At 45.1% G+C, this 19,995-nt stretch overlaps 2 protein-coding genes and 1 pseudogene across 3 annotated transcripts in view; 1 reads left to right on the plus strand and 2 right to left on the minus strand.

Annotated features, from left to right (window-relative positions):
- Nucleotides 1-19,995, minus strand: part of LOC133361284 (zinc finger protein 239-like) — an 807,570-nt gene that overhangs the window by 223,905 nt on the left and 563,670 nt on the right. The gene's annotated exons all lie outside the window — the stretch shown is intronic.
- LOC133361342 (oocyte zinc finger protein XlCOF6-like) overlaps nucleotides 1-19,995 on the plus strand; it is a 276,931-nt pseudogene that overhangs the window by 117,551 nt on the left and 139,385 nt on the right.
- Nucleotides 9,720-19,995, minus strand: part of LOC133361288 (interferon-induced protein 44-like) — a 70,755-nt gene continuing 60,479 nt past the window's right edge. The window contains exon 7 of one of the 2 annotated variants that reach the window (XM_061580223.1): nucleotides 9,720-10,762. In XM_061580223.1, the coding sequence (XP_061436207.1) occupies nucleotides 10,427-10,762 (336 nt within the window). In that variant the 3' untranslated portion in view covers nucleotides 9,720-10,426. Of the gene's footprint in view, nucleotides 10,763-15,772; nucleotides 17,423-19,995 lie in introns of those variants that run through there. The other variant, XM_061580224.1, reaches the window with a different exon arrangement.

The raw sequence follows: 19,995 nt of genomic DNA on the forward strand, positions 1-19,995 counted from the left end.
CGTTGACGGAGGTGACGTCCGACCTGTGTGTGTGCCCCCAGGCCCCTCCCGAGTGAGGCCGACAGAGACCCCCCAGGCACCGGAGGCCACGGCGGTGGGCCTGTTGCCCGCTGACGGCCCACCTGCACGGGTGGCGGACACCGCACGAGGGAGCGGGCCAGCAGCGCATACCCGCTCGAGGGGGGTGCGGCTCCGGTGACGGCCCTGATGGCCGTTCAGCGGGCCTAGCCCCTGGCGCCCGTTCGGCGCTATCCGGCGGATGAGGCCTTCGGGCTCTATTTGTTTTGTTTTTTTGTTGTTACTGTTCTGCTTGAAGGGCCGTGCTGCCCTAAGGTTGATTGCAGCCGGGTCGGCTGTTTTTTTTTACGGGGGGGGGTGATGTAGAGGAGTAGTGGAGAGTGGTGGCGTCGTGTGCGCTGTCAGGTGCGGTGACCTCACGGGACGTGGGGTCGCACGCGCTGGGCAGTGCACGTGACATCACCCCTCCGAGGGTATATAAGGGAGACCCCGTAACGTAAGCGGGGTCACTGGAGGAACGGGGATAGTGGAAGGGGTAAAGAGGGAACCAGGGATAGTGATAAGTGTTAATAAACCCTGGCGGAAGCCCCTAACTCAACCTCCGTCTCCGAGTACCTCCGTCTACGATACAACATATGTAACATGTATGTATGTAACATGTCAAGGGCGGGATATGTGAAACGGAAGGTGCAGGATCAAGATGGGATTAAAATTACCATCAACATGTGTTCCTAGAGGGGAGAGGTCCCCGTTATAAATAGTTTATCAACTTTCCGTTCCCTAATTCCGAAGTATACTGGAGATCACTTGTACTCTAAAACATGTAAACTGTAACGCTTTAAAGATAGCATTAAACATTAAACGAATATAAACTAGTTTTTTTTTATATAATTTATAAGACCGTAAACGGAGGGACAGTATTAGAATATCTATACTCTTTGGTTCTTTCGGTAAAGTCACGTAGGTATAAATAAAACAAAATAAATAACGACGTTTCGGACGCAACACAAGCGCCCGAAACGATGTCTGCAGCAGACATCGTGCTGCTCGCAGCAGACATCGCGGATATCGCGATTCTCACCCGAAGACGGGCGCTTGTGTTTCGTCCGAAACGTGATTTACTTTGTTTTATTTCTACCTACTTGACTTTACCGAAAGAACCAACGAGTATTAATTCCTGCAGTCACGAAAGCTTCAAATCAATACTAGAATATCATTAGAAGTATTAGAATCACAATGTGATCGTATTAGAATCACGCATATGTATGTATAATAGTGTACGTGCCAGTGAACTGTGCTCGTTCGTATGTAATATGTATGTCCGTTGGACATGCGAACCGGGGGTCGGATATGCGAACTGGGGGATTAGGATCGGATTAAAATTATTAGAATAACACTATGGTCGTATTAGAATTACACTGAGCTAGAATGTATGTTATATGTAGATGTACATCGGGAGTCGTAAATGCAACCTGGGAGGTGCGCGGTTTTGATCGCATTAAAATGATTATAATAACAACGTGGTCCTATTAGAATCACGCTATCGACTGCTGCTGATGTTTGGGTGGCGGCTTCCGATTCGGGCTCTGCTCTTCCTTTACTCGCCTGGTTGGTGCCGCGGGACGCAGCGTCTCATCCGACAGGCGTTGCAGCAGCTGGGTGATGGCATCCGTGAGTTTGTCAACTTTCTCTTCAAGTTGAGGCCGTCTCCCTCGTGGTCTCCTCCCTCTGCGCGTGCTGTGGGTTGCTCATGGCCGAGGTGGAACTGCATGTTGAATTGGGTGTAGACGTTATTTTAGCAACATTTAAGTACAATGTTGTGTTTAGAATGCGTCTAGACAACGAAGGTGACTTGTTGGATCAGAGTTTTTCATCAAAGGCGCTATCCCATCACGGGACACCAACATGCTGCGTATATAACAGTAACAGAAGCAACTACAGCAGCTACGAAACCGTTCGATGACAAAGTAGCGACTTCTGCTTCTGCTCCAACTGCCGCCCGGCTGTTTGCACGCCGACTCTGCTCTCGTGGGACCCCACACGTCTATGGAAATAATTGAGATGATCCTGAGCTGAGATATGAGCGACTTAAGTTGACTTTGTTTAAACATAACTTAGTGTAGGTTAGTGCCAACAGTGTTTAGCGAATACTACCGAAGAATTAGCTCACATATTTATGACGTAATTTGACATAATTTGTGTTGATTAAGGAGAACAAGACACAGGCCATGTCGACGAATTCTTATCACGTACATGTACTTAACTATATAGCTAAAATAACGTGAACACTCGAATAAACTTGCAGGTCTTAGCCCACTCATATCGTTGCTTCGCAGATGCTCGAGATTGAGTGTCCTGCTGTGGTCCGAATTGTTTACTGCGATAACATTTGAAACAAGATGCTGCCGGTTAAGGGCACACTTGTGCGACGGAGATCTTCCACCTGAAATTCTCTTAACATGTTTTTGCTATGAACATTGTAAAATAAATAAGGGACAAACATTTGTTAAAAATACGTTTTTATTCATCTTGCAATCATTTTTACGTTAAAACGCGAACCTAATGTTTAATATGTCCTACACCAACATGCTGCGTATATAACAGTGCTCTCGTGGGACCCCACACGTCTATGGAAATAATTGAGATGATCCTATCTGAGCTGAGATTTGAGCGTTATCGTTTATAGTATTACAGTTTACATGTTATAGAGTACAGTTTATCCCCGACATACTTCGGGATTAGGGACTGGTACGTTGATGAACGATTAACTACGGGGACCTTTCCCCTCAAGGAACACGTGTTAATCGGGTAGACAGCCAAGATGCTGCCGGTTAAGGGCACACTTGTGTGACGGAGATCCTCCACCTGAAATTCTCTTAACATGTTTTTGCTAGGAACATTATAAAATAATTCCCCATTGATCTCCTTATTAGTTCACCACATTTGTTCACTGTGCGTCTATGTTGAAGTCTAGGCCATATATCCAACGAACGCGTCATCAATCTACATCCTGAAATCAGCTATCTAAAATCGATTAAAACGAATCAAAAAAAGCTATACACTTGACAAAAAATCTTTAAAATGTTAAGTAAAGATGTACCTACAGACGCATTCCAACTTTAGCTCAACAGGAACACCTAACGACTACAATTAAACCCTCTCACAACCAGTGCTCTTCACACCACTTCGGCAAGTAATCCGATAACATTACAAACCACCACTGTGCACGTCATTAAACTCACAAAAACTGTAAAACTAAAATGGTAAAAATAACGCACAAAAGTACTCGATATGGCTTAATAGGTGTAACAACATGCAATATTATGTTTCAGTCACCCCGAGCTCTCGGTTTGATCCTCGAGCCACTCCATTACATCTAGCCATCTCTCGGGATCCAACTGCATGGGATCGAAGGTGGAAACTTCTTCAGGACTCATTGCAGCACCTTGAATTTCAGCTTTTGATTTCAGTTTCCTATCATTGTGGACCTTCTGATGCGTGCTAAGATTTGACGACTGTGAAAATGCCTTCCCACACACAGGGCACAGGAATGGCTTCTCACCAGTGTGTGTTTTCCGATGACTCTGAAGAGTTGATGACTGTGCAAATGCCTTCCCACACACAGAGCACAGGAACGGCTTCTCGCCCGTGTGTGTTCTCTGGTGTCTCTGAAGATGTGATGGCCATGAAAAGGACTCCCCACACACAGAGCAATTGAATTGCTTCTTGCCCCCGTGTGCGTGGGGCTGTGGAGAGCGTCTCTGCTCCATGTGAGCGTAGTAACAGCAGCGGTGTTATCGAGTCAAAAGTACACTATCGGCCGCAAGGATTTTTAGCGTTAAGTTTTGGATTTTGTTAACTGCTAAAACAAGAACGACACTTGCGTCTAAGCGAGACGCAAAAAAATCCGCTAATTTGATGAAGAACACGTTTAAGAGTTTATCCGCGAAAATAGACACTTACTTGGAGATTCATGGTATATCGATGTCTGGAACCCGTCTGAAGATGTCGCCACGAACTCTCCCGACGCAAAGTCGCCTAACTGTCGACAGCAATTGTGCTCGCCAGGCTGCGTTGTCTCGCGGTTGAGGGGCGATCAGCAGAGCGACGAGTCGAGCGTCCAACCTCATCAAGTTTCCTCTCGAAATGGCATTGAGCTCTGCTTCTGAGCCGCCTTATAACTCCCCCCCTAGGATCCAATCCTTTGTCTTTCAGGATATTTGCATTCGATTGTTAATTTTGGAAGGTACAATCCGCATGTCTATTAACATACCGAAGGGTAATGTGCCCATTGTACTTCATGCATGAATATGTAAGTGCATCTCAGTGTCTAATTGTGCGCTTATTTTGAATAAATGGAATAACGTTGTCCTCGATTTAAAGTGAATGCAGAGAAATTAGCATGTAACTTTAGAAAAGGAAGAGAGCGGCCTTCTCGACGAGGGAGTGAAACCCAATAGGTAATATTCTTTTACAGCGTTACAATGGATAGGTTGTAGTTCATATGTTATAATATTATGTTTCACTATGATAGAGCTTAACATGTGCGAGTATACAATATCAGAGTTGATCAAATTCGACGATGAAGGGCGTCAATCGGGTGAGTTTGGTCAGAGGCTTTAATCAAATGCGTCATCCCATCACGGAACACCACCTTCCTGCGTTTATCACAGCAACAGAAGCAACTACAGCAGCAACAACAGCAGCGACAACAACAGCAGCAACATCACATTTCGAGGGCGACGCAGCTACTTCCGATTCTGCTGCCCAGCTGTTTGTAGTCGGGACCTGCTCTCGCAGGACCCCACACGTCTTTGGAAATGATTGCGATGATCATGTCTGAGCTGAGAATTAAGTCACTCAAGATGACTTTGTTTAACCATAACTTTAGGTAGGTTAGTGTCATCGGGGCTGTGTGAATACTACTCATGAATGAAATCACACTCCTGTATGACTAATTTTGGTTGATCGAGTAGAACAAGGCACGTGCCACGTCCAGACGAATTATTATCAACAATAGTGGCCTAAAATATAATGCTAAAATAAACGTTAACACTGGATGCAACGTGCACCTATTAATCCCTGCCTCGTATTTACGACTAACGATTGCACTTGCACATAACATACATTCAATCACAGCAAAATGCTCATACCACCATATTGTTATTCTAAGAATTGTAATGCGATGCTATCCCTGCACCGCCCACAGTTCGCATATCCGACTACCGGTGCGCATGTCCAAAGGCCATAGATACATATTACATACATACGAGCACAGTTCGCTTGCACGTACACTATACATACATATGCGCAGAGTGTGATTCTAATACGATCACATTGTAATTCTAATACTTGTAATGAGATTATAATACCGTACCTCTGTTTTGGTATTATAAATAATTAAACTAGTTTATAATATTTTAAAATTTCGTGTTATCGTTTATAGTGTTACAGTTCACGTGTCATAGCGTACAGGATTCCATGTATACTTGATGATTAGGGACCGTAACGTTGTGAATCGATTTATAAAAGGGACCTTCCCCTCCTGAACCACACATGTTAATGATAAGACAGCCAACATGATGCCTGTTAAGGTCAGACTTGTGTGACGGAGATGCTCCACCTGAAACTCGGGTCCACACGTTTTTGCGATTAACATTTTAAAATAAATCGGACAAGCAGTTGTTGAAAATAATGTTTTATTCATCTGCAAGAATATTTACAGTACTACAACTCGTATCGAAAGTTTATGATGTCCTATGTTCAAACAGTTAAAGTACAATCTTGATTTGAAGCTTTCGTGACTGCAGGAGTCCATACTCTTTGATTCTTTCCTTAAAGTCACGCAGGTAGAAAAATAATAGATCACATTATTGATCTACTATTTTCTATTATTTTGTCTACCTATATGACGTTACCGAAAGAACCAAAGAGTATAGCTACAGTACAATGCAAATCAAGTCACTTCCAGGAATACCAAACCAAAGTATAATTCCCCATTGATCTCCTTATTAGTTCAACACATTTGTTCACTGTGCGTCTGTGTTTAAGTCAAAGCCAAACATCCAACGAACGCGTCATCAATGTACATCCTGAAATCAGTTATCTAAAGTCGCTTATTACCATCCAAAAAAGCGATATCAAGGAAAAAACAAGTAAAATATATCGAGTAAAGTTGTAACAATAGACTCATTCCAACAGGAACACTCGACCACGACAAGATTGTCAGGAATTGAACGGTCTCACAAACACTGCTCCTCGCACCACTTCAGCAAGTAATCCGATATCAGAAACCACAAAATGCACGTGACGAAATATTCTAACAAACGGCAAAACTCGAGTATCAAAATCACTGATACATCAATTGTAACGTATTAACTTGGTCTAAAACATACACAATTGCACACAATGTGGCTTAATAGGTCTCACCAAACCCAACATAATTTCAGTTATCCGTTGCTTTAGATTAGACTTTCGAGCGACTCCATTACATCCAGCCATCTCTCGAGATCAAACTTCATGGGCTCGAAGGTGGAATCTTCTTCAGGACTCATTTCAGCGCCTATTTTGTAGCCGGGCCCTGCTCTCGCGGGACCCCACACGTCGTTGGAAATTATTGCGATGATCATGTCTGAGCTGAGAATTAAGTGGCTAAAGATGACTTTGTTTAACCATAACTGTGTTTGTAGGTTAGTGTTATCGGGGCAAAGTGGATACTACTCATGAATGAACTCGCACTCCTTTATGACCGACAATTGTACTAATTTTGGTTGATCGAGTAGAACAAGGCACATGCCACGTCCAGACAAACTCTTATCAACGACAGTGGCCTAAAATATAATGCTAAAATAAACGTTAACACTGGATGCAACGTGTACCTATTAATCCCTGCCTCGTATTTACGACTAACGATTGCACTTGCACATAACATACATTCAATCACAGCAAAATGCTCATACGACCATATTGTTATTCTAAGAATTGTAATGCGATGCTAACCCTGCACCCCCAACAGTTCGCATATCCGATCCGCGGTTCGATTGAACGTAAATTTTACATACATATGAGCAGAGTGCGATAATATACTTATAATAACAGTGTGAGTTTATAATGTGAGTTTTTTGGCCGTGCCCTGTCCTCGTGGGACCCCACACGGATTTGGAAATAATTGCAATGACCATGAATGAGCATTATCACAGTGCGATTATAATTATTATTATTATGCGATTATAATCACGAACCTCCGTTTATTTTGTTCAAAACTAATAATACCGTACCTCTGTTTTTGGTGTTATAAATGATGAAACTAGTTAATAGATTATAGTATTTTAACTATTTTTGTTATCGTTGGTAGTGTTACAGTTCACATGTCATACTTGATTATTAGGGACCGTAACGTTGCGAATAGATTTTTAATGGGGACCTTTCCCCTCCAGGGACACATGTTAATGGAGAGACAGCCAAGATGCTGCCGGTTAAGGGCAGATTTGTGTGACGAAGATCCTCCACCTGAAACGCGCTTAAAACACGTTTTTGCTATGAACATTGTAAAATAAAAAAAATGGACAAACGTTTGTTGAAAATACGTTTTTATTCATCTTCCAATCATTTTTACGTTAAAACTCCAACCGAATATGTATTAAGTCCTATGTTCAAACAGTTACAGTACAATGCAAACCATATCCGTTCCAGGAATACCAAAGCGTTAAAATATCATTCCCCATGATTTCCTTATTAATTCACCACATTTGTTCACTGTGCCTCTATGTTGAAGTCAAGGCCATATATCCAACGAACGCGTCATCAATGTACATCCTAAAGTCGATTATCACCAGCAAAAAAAAGCTTTATACTTAAAAAAGAACTCGTTTAAAATGTTGCGTAAAGATCTAACTACAGATGCATTCCAACTTTAGCTCAACAGGAAGACTTAAACACTACAATATTGTCTGGAATTTAACCATCTCACAACCACTGCTCATCACACCACTTCACCAAGTAATCCGCCAACATCAAAACTCACCACCTGTGCGTCAAGAAACTCTCAAACGAACTGTAAAACTAAAGGGTCAGAGTTAAACACACAAGTACTCAAGACAGCTTAATAGGTATAACCGCATGCAACATTATATTTCAGTCACCCCGAGCTCTCGGTGTGATCCTCGAGCCACTCTATTACATCCAGCCATCTCTCGGGATCCAACTGCATGGGATCGAAGGTGGAAACTTCGTCAGGACTCCTATCATTGTGGACCTGCTGATGCCTGTTCATGGTTGACGAGTGTGCAAATGCCTTCCCACACACAGGGCACAGGAATGGCTTCTTGCCCGTATGTGTTCTCTGATGGTCTTGACAAGTTGACGAGTGTGCAAATGCCTTTCCACACACAGGGCACAGGAATGGCTTCTCGCCAGTGTGTGTTCTCTGGTGACTCTGAAGATGTGATGAGTGTGCAAATGCCTTCCCACACACAGAACACAGGAATGGCTTCTCACCCGTGTGTGTTTTCTGGTGACTCTGAAGATGTGATGACTTTGCAAATGCCTTCCCACACACAGGGCACAGGAATGGCTTCTCTCCCGTGTGTGTTCTCTGGTGTCTCTGAAGATGTGATGGCCATGAAAAGGACTTCCCACACACAGAGCAATTGAATTGCTTCTTGCCTCCGTGTGCGTGAGGCTGTGGAGAGCGTCTCTGCTCCATGTGAGCGTAGTAACAGCAGCGGTGTTATTGAGTCAAAAGTATGCTATCGGCCGCAAGGATGTTTAGCGTTGAGTTTGGGATATTGTTAACTGCTAAAACAAGAACGACACTCGCGTCTAACCGAGACACGAAAAAATCCCGCGAATTTGACGACGAACACGTTCCGAGAAAATAGACACTTACTTGGAGATTCACGGTATATCGATGTCTGGAACCCGTCTGAAGATGTCGCCACGAACTCTCCCGACGCAAAGTCGCCTAACTGTCGACACAGCAATTGTGCTCGCCAGGCTGCGTTGTCTCGCGGTTGAAGGGCGATCAGCAGAGCGACGAGTCGAGCGTCCAACCTCATCAAGTTCCCTCTCGAAATGGCATTGAGCTCTGCTTCTGAGCCGCCTTATAACTCCCCTTCCCCCTAGGATCCAATCCTTTGTCTTTCAGGATATTTGCATTTTATTGTAAATGTTGGAAGGTACAATCCGCATGTCTATTAACATACCGAAGGGTAATGCGCCCATTGTGCTTCATGCATGAATATGTAAGTGCATCTCAGTGAGTAATTGTGCGCTTATTTTGAATAAATGGAAAAACTTTGTCCTCGATTTAAAGTGAATGCAGAGAAATTAGCATGTAACTTTAGAAAAGGAAGAGAGCGGCCTTCTCGACGAGGGAGTGAAACCCAATAGGTAATATTATTTTACAGCGTTACAATGGATAGGTTATAGTTCATAGGTTATATTATTATGTTTCACTATGATAGAGCTTAACATGTGAGAGTATACAATATCAGAGTTGATCAAATGCGACGATCAAGGGCGTCAATCGGGTGAGTTTAATCAGAGACTTTAATCAAAGGCGTCATCCCATCACGGAACACCACTTCCCTACGTATATCACAGCAACAGAAGCAATTACAGCAGCAACAACAGCAGCGACAACAACAGCAGCAACATCACATTTCGAGGGCGACGCAGCTACTTCCGATTCTGCTGCCCAGCTGTTTGTAGTCGGGACCTGCTCTCGCAGGACCCCACACGTTTTTGGAAATGATTGCGATGATCATGTCTGAGCTGAGAATTAAGTCACTCTAGATGACTTTGTTTAACCATAACTTTAGGTAGGTTAGTGTCATCGGGGCTGTGTGAATACTACTCATGAATGAAATCACATTCCTGTATGACTAATTTTGGTTGATCGAGTAGAACAAGGCACGTGCCATGTCCAGACAAATTCTTATCAACAACAGTGTCCTTAAATATGATGCTAAAATAAATGTTAACACTGGATTAAACGTGCACCTCTTAACCCCTCCATCGCATTTACGACTCACGATTTGCATTTGCACATAACATACATTCAAGCACAGTAAAATGCTAATACGACCATATTGTTATTCTAAAATGTGAATGCGATTCTTGCCCTGTACCCCCACAGTTCACATATCCGACCCCCGGTTCGATTGAACAGATAATTTACATACATATGTGTAGAGTGCGATTTTAATACTTCTAATGACTAGCAGTCGCCGCAAGCTACGCGGGCAGTGTGTATATGCTTTGTTGGTGGGGAGTTGAAAGTGGCTGGACACAATAGACATGTTTTGGTGATTGTTTTATGTTTATTTTTGTGAGGTTATATGTATTTTTATGAGACGCTCAATCGACAATATTAAAGAATGCAACTTATTCAAATATAGAATGCAACTTATTGAAATATCTGGCGATACACGATATTCTTCGTGTACACTCCGTCTTCCTCCTCGTCGTGAGGTCCCTCAATAAGCGCCTTGATGTTGGATCTTGCCGTGACTCGCGATAGTGCCACGTACAGTTGGCCGTGCGAGAAGCATGGCGTTGGTAGATATAATCCCAGGTTGTGAACAGTTTGCCCTTGCGCCTTGTTGATGGTCATCGCGAAGGCTGGGACAATGGGGAACTGTTTGCGCCGAAGTCGAAATGGGAAGTCCTTCGTGTCCAATTCGCGGCAGATATGGTTGTTCTCAAGCAGCGAGTCCAAGACCAAGTGTGGGTACTCGGAAAGCTGCGGGAGGTCGTCAAAGTCCGACAAAGATTAGCGATTCTTATACGACCACACTGTGATTCTAATTCTTCTAATGATATTATAATACCTTACCTCCGTGTATATGGTTATAAATTAAAACACTATCTTAAACAACTACGCTGGTTTGGTCGTCTGCGTGCGTATCTGGACGTTAATTTATTTACGGACCCGCCCAAACAGCTCGCTCTGATTCGATGAAAATAAAACAGCCGGAAAAAAGCCACAGCTCACTTTGATTCGATAAAAATAAATAATTAACACACCCGGAAGAGAGCGATAGCATAGGTTTGGCAAGGTCTGCGCCGCAGTGCTGCAGTGCACTGTGGGCGCAGACCCTGCGCTGTGTGAGTGTGGTGTGTATGCAAGTGTGCGAATGGTAGTTACGCTAATCTATATATATAAAATCGTGCATGTCTGTCTGTCTGTGTGTGTGTGGATTTCGGACCATACACACTTTCATTGGATGGCGGTTGCCCCTGGCAACGGCTAGCGACGCCTTCGCCGCTTTCATTGGACCTGGCAACGGCTAGCGACGCCTTCGCCAAGGGCTGCAGTTTCATTGGACGGCGGTTGCCCCTGCCAACGGCTAGCCACGCCTTCGCCACTTTCATAGGCTCCGTAAATAATTAAATAATAGCCATTACACAGTATTGTTCGAGCGCTGAGGGGGGGGGGGGGGAAGGCACGCCACCCGTACCCTGCCTCTGCCGGGTGGACAATTTTGGCGAGGCCGCAGGCTCTGCACGCTACTAGGCCTTGACACCCACCACGCCACTCTGAGGTAAATTCATCAAAGTTTTTCATACTCTTCACTCCACCCCCACCACAATGTGTGCAATTTATATTACTTTTAAACCCAACGCGCCAACAATCGATTACTTAAATGTTCACTGTACAAATAGTCATTAAGCTGGGTCAGCGTACTGCCAGTCTATCATGTAGACTGTAGCCTGCTTATTAAACTCGGTGAGCGTACTGCCACTCTATCATGTACACTCTAGCCTGCTTATGAAGCTGAGTGCGTGTACTGCCAGTCTATAATGTGGACTGTAGCCTGGTTATTATAATCGATTCTTTATATGTTCTTTGTACAAATAGTCAATAAGCTGGTTGAGCGACCCCAGTTCCATTCCAACTCACGCCCACCACCGCTCACGATTATTTGAAACGAACCGGGCCCTCCCTTAGGTCGACTCAGCCTCAAACGCGTAACTGCTGTCGTGTGTGAACATCGTCACTGGGGAGACAAAGGCGGCCGGCCATCGTGGATTATGTGTATGTCTGTGTGTCTCTATGTATGTGTGTATGTATGTGTGTGTATGTGTTTGTGTGTATGTGTGTGTGTATGTATGTCGGTTTTTTTTGTATGTCTTTATGTGTATGTCTGCGTGTCTGTATGTATGTGTGTATGTACGTGTGTGCATGTGTTTGTGTGCATGTATGTGTGTGTGTATGTATGTGTGTGTATGTGTTGCTGTGTATGTATGCGTGTGTATGTATGTGTGTTATGTGTGTGTTATGTGTGTCTGCATGTATGTGTGTGTGTATTGTGTATGTGTTTGTGTGTATGTATGTGTGTTTTTGTGTGTATGTGTTTTTCTCTGTGTATGTATGTGTGTATGTATGTGTGTGTATGTGTTTGTGTGTATGTCTGTGTTTGTATGTATGTGGGTTTTTTTGTATGTGTTTATGTCTATGTCTGTGTGTCTGTATGTATGTGTGTATGTACGTGTGTGTATGTGTTTGTGTGTATGTGTGTGTGTGTATGTATGTGTGTATGTGTTTCTGTGTATGTATGTGTGTGTATGTATGTGTGTTATGTGTGTCTCTGTGTGTCTGCATGTATGTCTGTGTGTATTGTGTATGTGTTTGTGTGTATGTATGTGTTTTTGTGTATGTGTATGTCTGTGTGTATGTATGTGTGTGTATGTGTGTGTATGTGTTTGTGTGTATGTGTGTGTATGTATGTGTGTGTATGTGTTTGTATGTGTTTGTGTGTTTACGCTCGCATTACACAAATGTGTTGCAGGTCTAAGGCGTTCCTCGCGCAGCATTGCCGCTTTATTATTGCAGTCGTTTACTGCCGTGCGCACCCTGAAAGTCGTGTGTGTCTGCAGCAAGCGCGTGTATGTGTACCTATGGACGCGCGCGCGTGTGTTGTGTAGGGGGAACGGTAGTGTAGTGCTTAGCGTGCTGTCTGTGTCTGTGTGTGTGTGTCTGTGTGTGTGTCTGTGTGTGTGTCTGTGTGTGGTGTGTGGGGAGCGGTAGTGTAGTGCTTAGCGTGCTGTCTGTGTGTCTGTGTGTGTGTGTCTGTCTGTGTCTGTCTGTGTGTGTCTGCGTGTGTCTGTGTGTGTGTCTGTGTGTGTGTCTGTGCGTGTGTGGTGTGTGAGGAGCGGTGGGTGTAGTGGTTAACGCTACGCTGCGCTACCAACCCGGCGAACCGAGTTCCATTCCCGCTCACGGCCACCACCGGTGACGATTATTTGAACCTCCCCTAGGTCGACTCAGCCTCAAACGAGTAACTGGTGTGGCGTATTAACATCGCCACTGGGGAGACAAAGGCGGCCGTGCGTGAGTGGTGAGGGAGGCAGAGTGGTGAGGGAGGGACTCTGCCTCAAAACGAGTAACTGGTGTGGCGTATTAACATCGCCACTGGGGAGACAAAGGCGGCCGGTCGTGGTGGATACAAGTCCCGGGCGAAGCCGGGTAGTACAGCTAGTATTACGTATATTTATGTAAAAAATGGGTGCTGCGTGCTGCGATTAGTGGAGTCCCCAAACAACTTTACCTTACGAGTAGGCAGGGGTCGCTATACAGCAAGTCTTAGCGGACTGAGCTGGCAGCTTCACCTGCCGGGACCACGGCCAGTTGCGTAGCGCACCCCTACAGTTTCGCCCATGGGTCATTACCCCCATGGGGCAACCCAGCTGACTGTTTGATGGGTACAAATGGTACTTTTTGGTTTATCCGGCTTATTACCATTATTATGTATTGACGTTCATCACGTCTCCATGGACGGCTTGCTGTCTACTTCGGTTGTGTAATTGAGATGTTGTGCATGCTGCTGCTGGTAAGGGCATATGTTGCATAATATGCAGCATGTGTCCACGTATCATGTTTGGCACGGATGCAGTTGGCGTTACTGTACATTTATGATGTTTTGGAGTGCCAATCTCATGCACTTTGAAATGTAATAAACTGTCAAAAAAGGTTGCAGCCCGCCCCCCACCGCTGTCACTCTCTGGCCGTTGCACAAGCCATATCGGAAATTGCGACATGCTAAAACAATGAGTACAGTGTGACACCACCCGGGTAACTCCCGGGATCAAAATGGGCATTGGAAAGTGATCGCTTTATTGAGATGATTATGGTACTATCACAGGGTATTGTGAACGGTTCAGGAGGAGGAGAGGTCTGGATTTGTAAGTCTCACAGTACCGGTAAGAAGGGCCGGGTGGGGGATGCCCTCCACTGGGGTACAAATTCTGTCATTATTAGTATACGATCATGCAATGTTTCTATCTGCAAGCTGTCAGAACTGGAACGATCCCCGTTATTGTTCGATTGAGAGTGACCCACACCTCTGATATCATATGTGAGGAACCCAAAAATCTGATGCATGCGTAAAACACCCACAATGGGAATACGTAAACGTAAAAACACCAACAAAATACATTTTAATATGAAAAAAAATAGGTGGCCCCATAACGAATTTGTCTGTGTGTGTACATACATACGGAGGATGCAGGGACTAACCTGTGTGCGATCGGAATGGTGCAATTTCTGACCAATGTCACTGTGGATGGCGCACACGCTGATGCACACCGGAGCTGTGTCTTTGCGATGCAAGGGCATGGTGGATGGTGGAGCGCATATGGATGGTGCGTTACGAATAAAATAAAACAAAACAAACCGCTGGAAGCAGCCATGCGAGCAGGCTACCTTGAGAGCGATCGCGAATGGGTTGCGTGTCTGGAAGAAGCCTCGCTCTTTCAGATGCCGTACCAGCTTCGTCAACTCTTCGCTACGATTCTGCTGTATTCCTTGCCAGCAGATACGAAGGCTCTCTGGGATAAATTCTACGACGAATTGGCTCGCGATTACGAGTACCAGTACCGCCAGCTGACCAACAAAGAAGAAATTGTAGATCTTCTTGGTTCTTTCGGTAAAGTCACGTAGAAGGGAAGTAATAAAATAATAAATATAAAACATAATAAAATAATTCTCACGACGTTTCGGCCACAATGCAAGCAGCCGTCCTCAGGTGAAAACCAGGTCTGTCGAGGCGACCGCGTCTGAATGAAACAGCACACGTGCTTGGAGCATATATATAAGCTGGGTTGGAAGGGGGGGAAGGGCGCCTTGACAAAATATTTGCATATCAAGAGGAATTTAGCATATTTATGGAAAATGTAGGTATGTAATTAGTACTACTTATGCCCGTGCATTATGCAGGATTAGCAGCATCAAAGGGAGAGGATATGGGAAATGCAGGTATGTGATTAGTACTATTTATGCCCGTGCATTATGCAGGATTAGCAGCATCAAAGGGAGGGGATATGGGAAATGCAGGTATGTGATTAGTACTACTTATACCCGTGCATTATGCAGGAGTAGCAGCATCAAAGAAAATAAAAGAAATGGTAAAGTTCAAGACCCTTCACAGCCTCCACGAGTTCCTCACGGCAGGTGGGATGGCTCTGTCGGACTTTGACGACCTCCCGCAGCTTTCCGAGTACCCACACTTGGTCTCGGACTCGCTGCTTGAGAACAACCATATCTGCCGCGAATTGGACACGAAGGACTTCCCATTTCGACTTCGGCGCAAACAGTTCCCCATAGTCCCAGCCTTGGCACTATCGCGAGTCACGGCAAGATCCAACATCAAGGCGCTTATTGAGGGACCTGACGACGAGGAGGAAGACGGAGTGTACACGAAGAATATCGTGTATCGCCAGATATTTCAATAAGTTGCATTCTATATTTGAATAACTTGCATTCTTTAATATTGTCGATTGAGCGTCTCATAAAAATGCATATAACCTCACAAAAATAAACATAAAACAATCACCAAAACATGTATATTGTGTCCAGCCACTTTCAACTCCCCACCAACCAAGTATATACACACCGCCCGCGAAGCGGGCGGCGACTACTAGTTACACAGTGACAACAGTTAATTTGCACATGCAGACTGTCAATTCTAAAGCTATATCCAGGTGCTATTTTGTCATCGTGTGCAGAGCACACAATCAATTACCAATCACCCACAGTTATTTTAATTATTGTAGTAATCAATTACTCTATCAGTAACAAATACCACAGTAATGCCGTAATGTTGTTGTAAGTACACCAACAAACTAGCAGAATATTATTTGCTTATTCACAATAATGGTGGTGGCGCTAACGTACGTTCGTTGAGGGCCGACGTGGAGTTACGCAGATTCACGCCATCGTCACATCTCCTTAAGACATTAAACCCATACCTCAACGATACAGATTAGTTATAATTCGAATTGAAGATACAATATATTCAGAAGCAACAGTGAGTTGATTCTAGATTTTTTTTTGCAGTGGAGGGAGCCCTCAAAATAACCACATCTCACCAGGAAAAAAGGGTACATCCCATAATTATAAATCCTAATTCGCATGCAGTAGGCTTCAAGTGACATCTTTGAACACTGAAACTGTAGATTACTATTCATTATCGTCAGACGTTTCCAAGTCACATGTAAATCAACAGGTGGTTACACCAATTGATTCTAGAAGCTCTCATCGAGATGCATAGTAATATCCGAGCAATTTTTTAACACATTTCATTTCGACATTTTCTAAATCCACTGCATAGCATTCTGCTTCTTAGCACAGTAGAACATTCTATTCTAAGAAGTATGTATATGGCAGAACCCTTTCCAGGGCGCTTTACAATGCAAGCCGACGGAGGTACACACGGGGTAAATGGAGTAACGAGTGGGGTAGAGCAGCTGTCAGTGAGGGAGGTGATGGAATGTATGGTGGGACAGGGGCTGGGAATGGAGCTGATGTTTCTGGTGTAGGTAAGTGAGAATAAGGTAGAATGTGATGGTGAGAGCGTCTGATATGTGCAACGTGGATGAGAGGCAGCGGGGTATGTAGCACATGCATGAAGTAGTAAAATGGGCATGGATGAGGGTAGGTGAAGGGTGGTAGGGGCAGAGTGTCTGATGCCAGATAGATGAGCTGAATGAGGAGCACCGCGTAGGGCTGGAGGAGAGATGGGGTTAGGTGTGCATAGAGAAAGCAAAACGTGGGTGCCTGGTCAGGAATTGAGGGTCATAGGAGAAAGAGGACTGTGGGTCTGGGAGTGGGACAGAGGCGAGAGAATAGGGGTGGGTGCAGTGGAATAGAAAAAAATATATGGAAAAAATAATGGAAGAAAGTAAGGGTGAGAGACTAATTTGGAGTGGGAGTGTGCTTCATTTCATTTGCTGCTTTTTTTTTATTATTGTATATGAAATCAGAGGCGGCGTCAACGAGTGCACTAATGAGGGACAAGGCGAGGATATTTGTATTGGTGTCCACGTTCATGCAGTCGCGATAGTTTATCATTGGGAAGACGAACTTCTCATCGCATTCTAAAGCTGAACATATTTCTTTCATCTGAAAAAAAGGAGAGATGTACATTTTGAATGAGATTGTATTCGTTTGTGACGGTTATAGGCATTGCAGACAATGAAGATTGAATTGCTTTGGGTGACATTTCAAACAGGTTATGATATTGATCCAATCATTATTATTTATTAGATCCAATACTTTTCGACATGAAATAACGTTTTAAACTGACCAAAATAGTTACCTAGTGCAACTCATTTCGCAAAGTGCACACATTTGTATGGAACAAAAGCAGGCAAAGTTGTTGTTAAATATGTGCTGGAAAGATCACGTTCACTTTGTCTTCAGTAAAGTGACGAAGTCCATTGGTATAATCAGAAATACGGATGGTTTGATCCATCAGGCTTGCTTCCTAACTCTACTACAGCATGATTTACCCATATCTCATCTACAGCAATATTGTCTTGGCCAGTACATATGCTTGCTACCTCCATACATTAAACATCATCCAAAATAAATTTGCAAGACTGGCCTCCTCCTTTAACTAATTGGCTCCATCTGCCCCTATGTTTAAGAAGCTCAATATCATGTCCATCTACAACATTAATATTTTCCAAATGTGTACCTATATCTATGAATACACGTACCTCTGAGACATCGTACCAAAACCCTTAAAAGTGTTCTTCCAGATGAATTACCAAATCCATGCGTACAACACGAGACACTCCAATAACCTTAGTCCTCCCCACTGCCGCACCACACACACAGAGTAAATTCTCTATCAGATACATACTCTGGAATTCTTATGTTCACATTGCAAAACTATCATCATCATCATCTTCCCTCAATAGCTTAGAGCATAGATTACAAGTCAGCCTGATGGGTCGCAAAACTACCCAGTAGTCACCTCCATATAGCCCAACTCTCATATACGCTCAAACACGTGAAGTACTCTTGAAGACGCTTGGACACCGTTGTAAGGCACACGTGTTTATTTACACAATGGTCGTACAGCACTAGAGGGGTGTATCGGCCCCCTCACCCGTATAACTGGGGATACACCTCTAGCTATCCTTCCTACCCCGAGTCCTCCACTAACGGGCTAGGGGAGGCTGTCTGGCCCGACACTGGTCAGTCGGGCTACGGTACCCGGAGTCCCAGAGTACTAACTCTGGTTCACGGGACCACGCCACTGGCTCCAGCCTGCGCTGCCCTGATAAGGGCGGCGTCCCAGGGGGAGTCCAGGGCCTATCTGGTCGGTCTTCCGTCTTCCCCTAATTACTCTAAGACTGAACCCCGAGCTCTCTGGCTCATCCCTTTTTATACCCCCCTAGAGGATCACAACCCCCCTCACGCCGTCCGGTGCGGACGTCGTTGCGGGCACCACCCCGTGTACTGGCGGAGTCCCCGCCCACTGTGTTTGTTATCCGTTAGCTCCTATGCAACCAGCCCTACACAAACAGCCCCTCTGTAACAGCCCTACATCACCCCCCCCTGTACAGCTCGCAGCCGTCCCGGCTGCAACAACTTCAATAAAGGTTAATTAACCCCTTGATCTCCGCGTGTGCCTCAAAAAACGTTTTTTAACGATAACATGAAGGGAACAACAACAACAACAACAACAAAACCCAACAAACCCTGAAGGGAACAATCCGACGCACCCCCCCCTGAATAAATACGAATTCCGTAAGAGCGACGTATATACAGGTTTAGCAGGGAACCCCTAGCACACACGCAACACAACACAATGTGGCAGGAGCTCCCCACCGACGCAGCACCCCGCAACCATACACAAGAGAAATAAGTCTTCTTTTAATGCATTATAAGAGTCTGCGCATTTTTGCGCGCGTCCTTGCTGCAGGCCCGTCACACGGGGCAACCCCGGATGGCGGACCGCCCGGTGGCAGCTGTTCATTCCGTAATGAGTCCGCGTTTGACGTCGCGAGACCCTCGGCATCCCCCGTAGCGGTGGGTGGGTGCGAGCCCGTCAATCCTGGTGCACCTGTGGGCGGGACAGCCGGCGACACGTCAGGCGAGGGCAGCAGAGACGGACCCTTTGAGTCGGCCAACCCCCCACATGTTTGGCCACGCGTGTGTGGAGTGGGGCCTCGCACCGCAACGAATGGTTTAAGTCTCGAGGGGTGCACAAACCACCGGCGCTTCCCCCATTTGATGCGAACACACTGAGGCCGCAGAACCTCGACCACCTCGACAGGACCCCTCCACGGCCGCCCCAGTTTAGAGGATGTCGCGAGTGGTACCTGGGGGCAGTGCAGCCATGCCCTGTCCCCCGGCTTCCACTGCAGCACGTGCGCGCGACCCAGTCTGAGGCGCTCATTTGCTTTCTGACGCTGTTCTGAATTTAGCATGGCAGCATCCCGTGCCTCAGTCAATTTAGCAAGGTTGAATTTAACATGGTCAATTAATTTAGTTTTTCCCAGCGGCGTGGGGATCTGCAGCTGCGCCCGAATGGGTGGGTCAGGATCGCGGCCATACATGAGGAAGAAGGGTGAAAATCCCGTTGCAGCATGGGGGGCCAATCTGTATGCCGCCAAGACCCCTTGGATTTTCAAGTCCCAATCGGTCTGTGAGTCCGAAACCTGCTGTGATAACATAGACGA

Source organism: Lethenteron reissneri, chromosome 72 (assembly GCF_015708825.2).
Source record: "Lethenteron reissneri isolate LAM-NWPU_2019-01 chromosome 72, ASM1570882v1, whole genome shotgun sequence".
NCBI lineage: Eukaryota > Metazoa > Chordata > Hyperoartia > Petromyzontiformes > Petromyzontidae > Lethenteron > Lethenteron reissneri.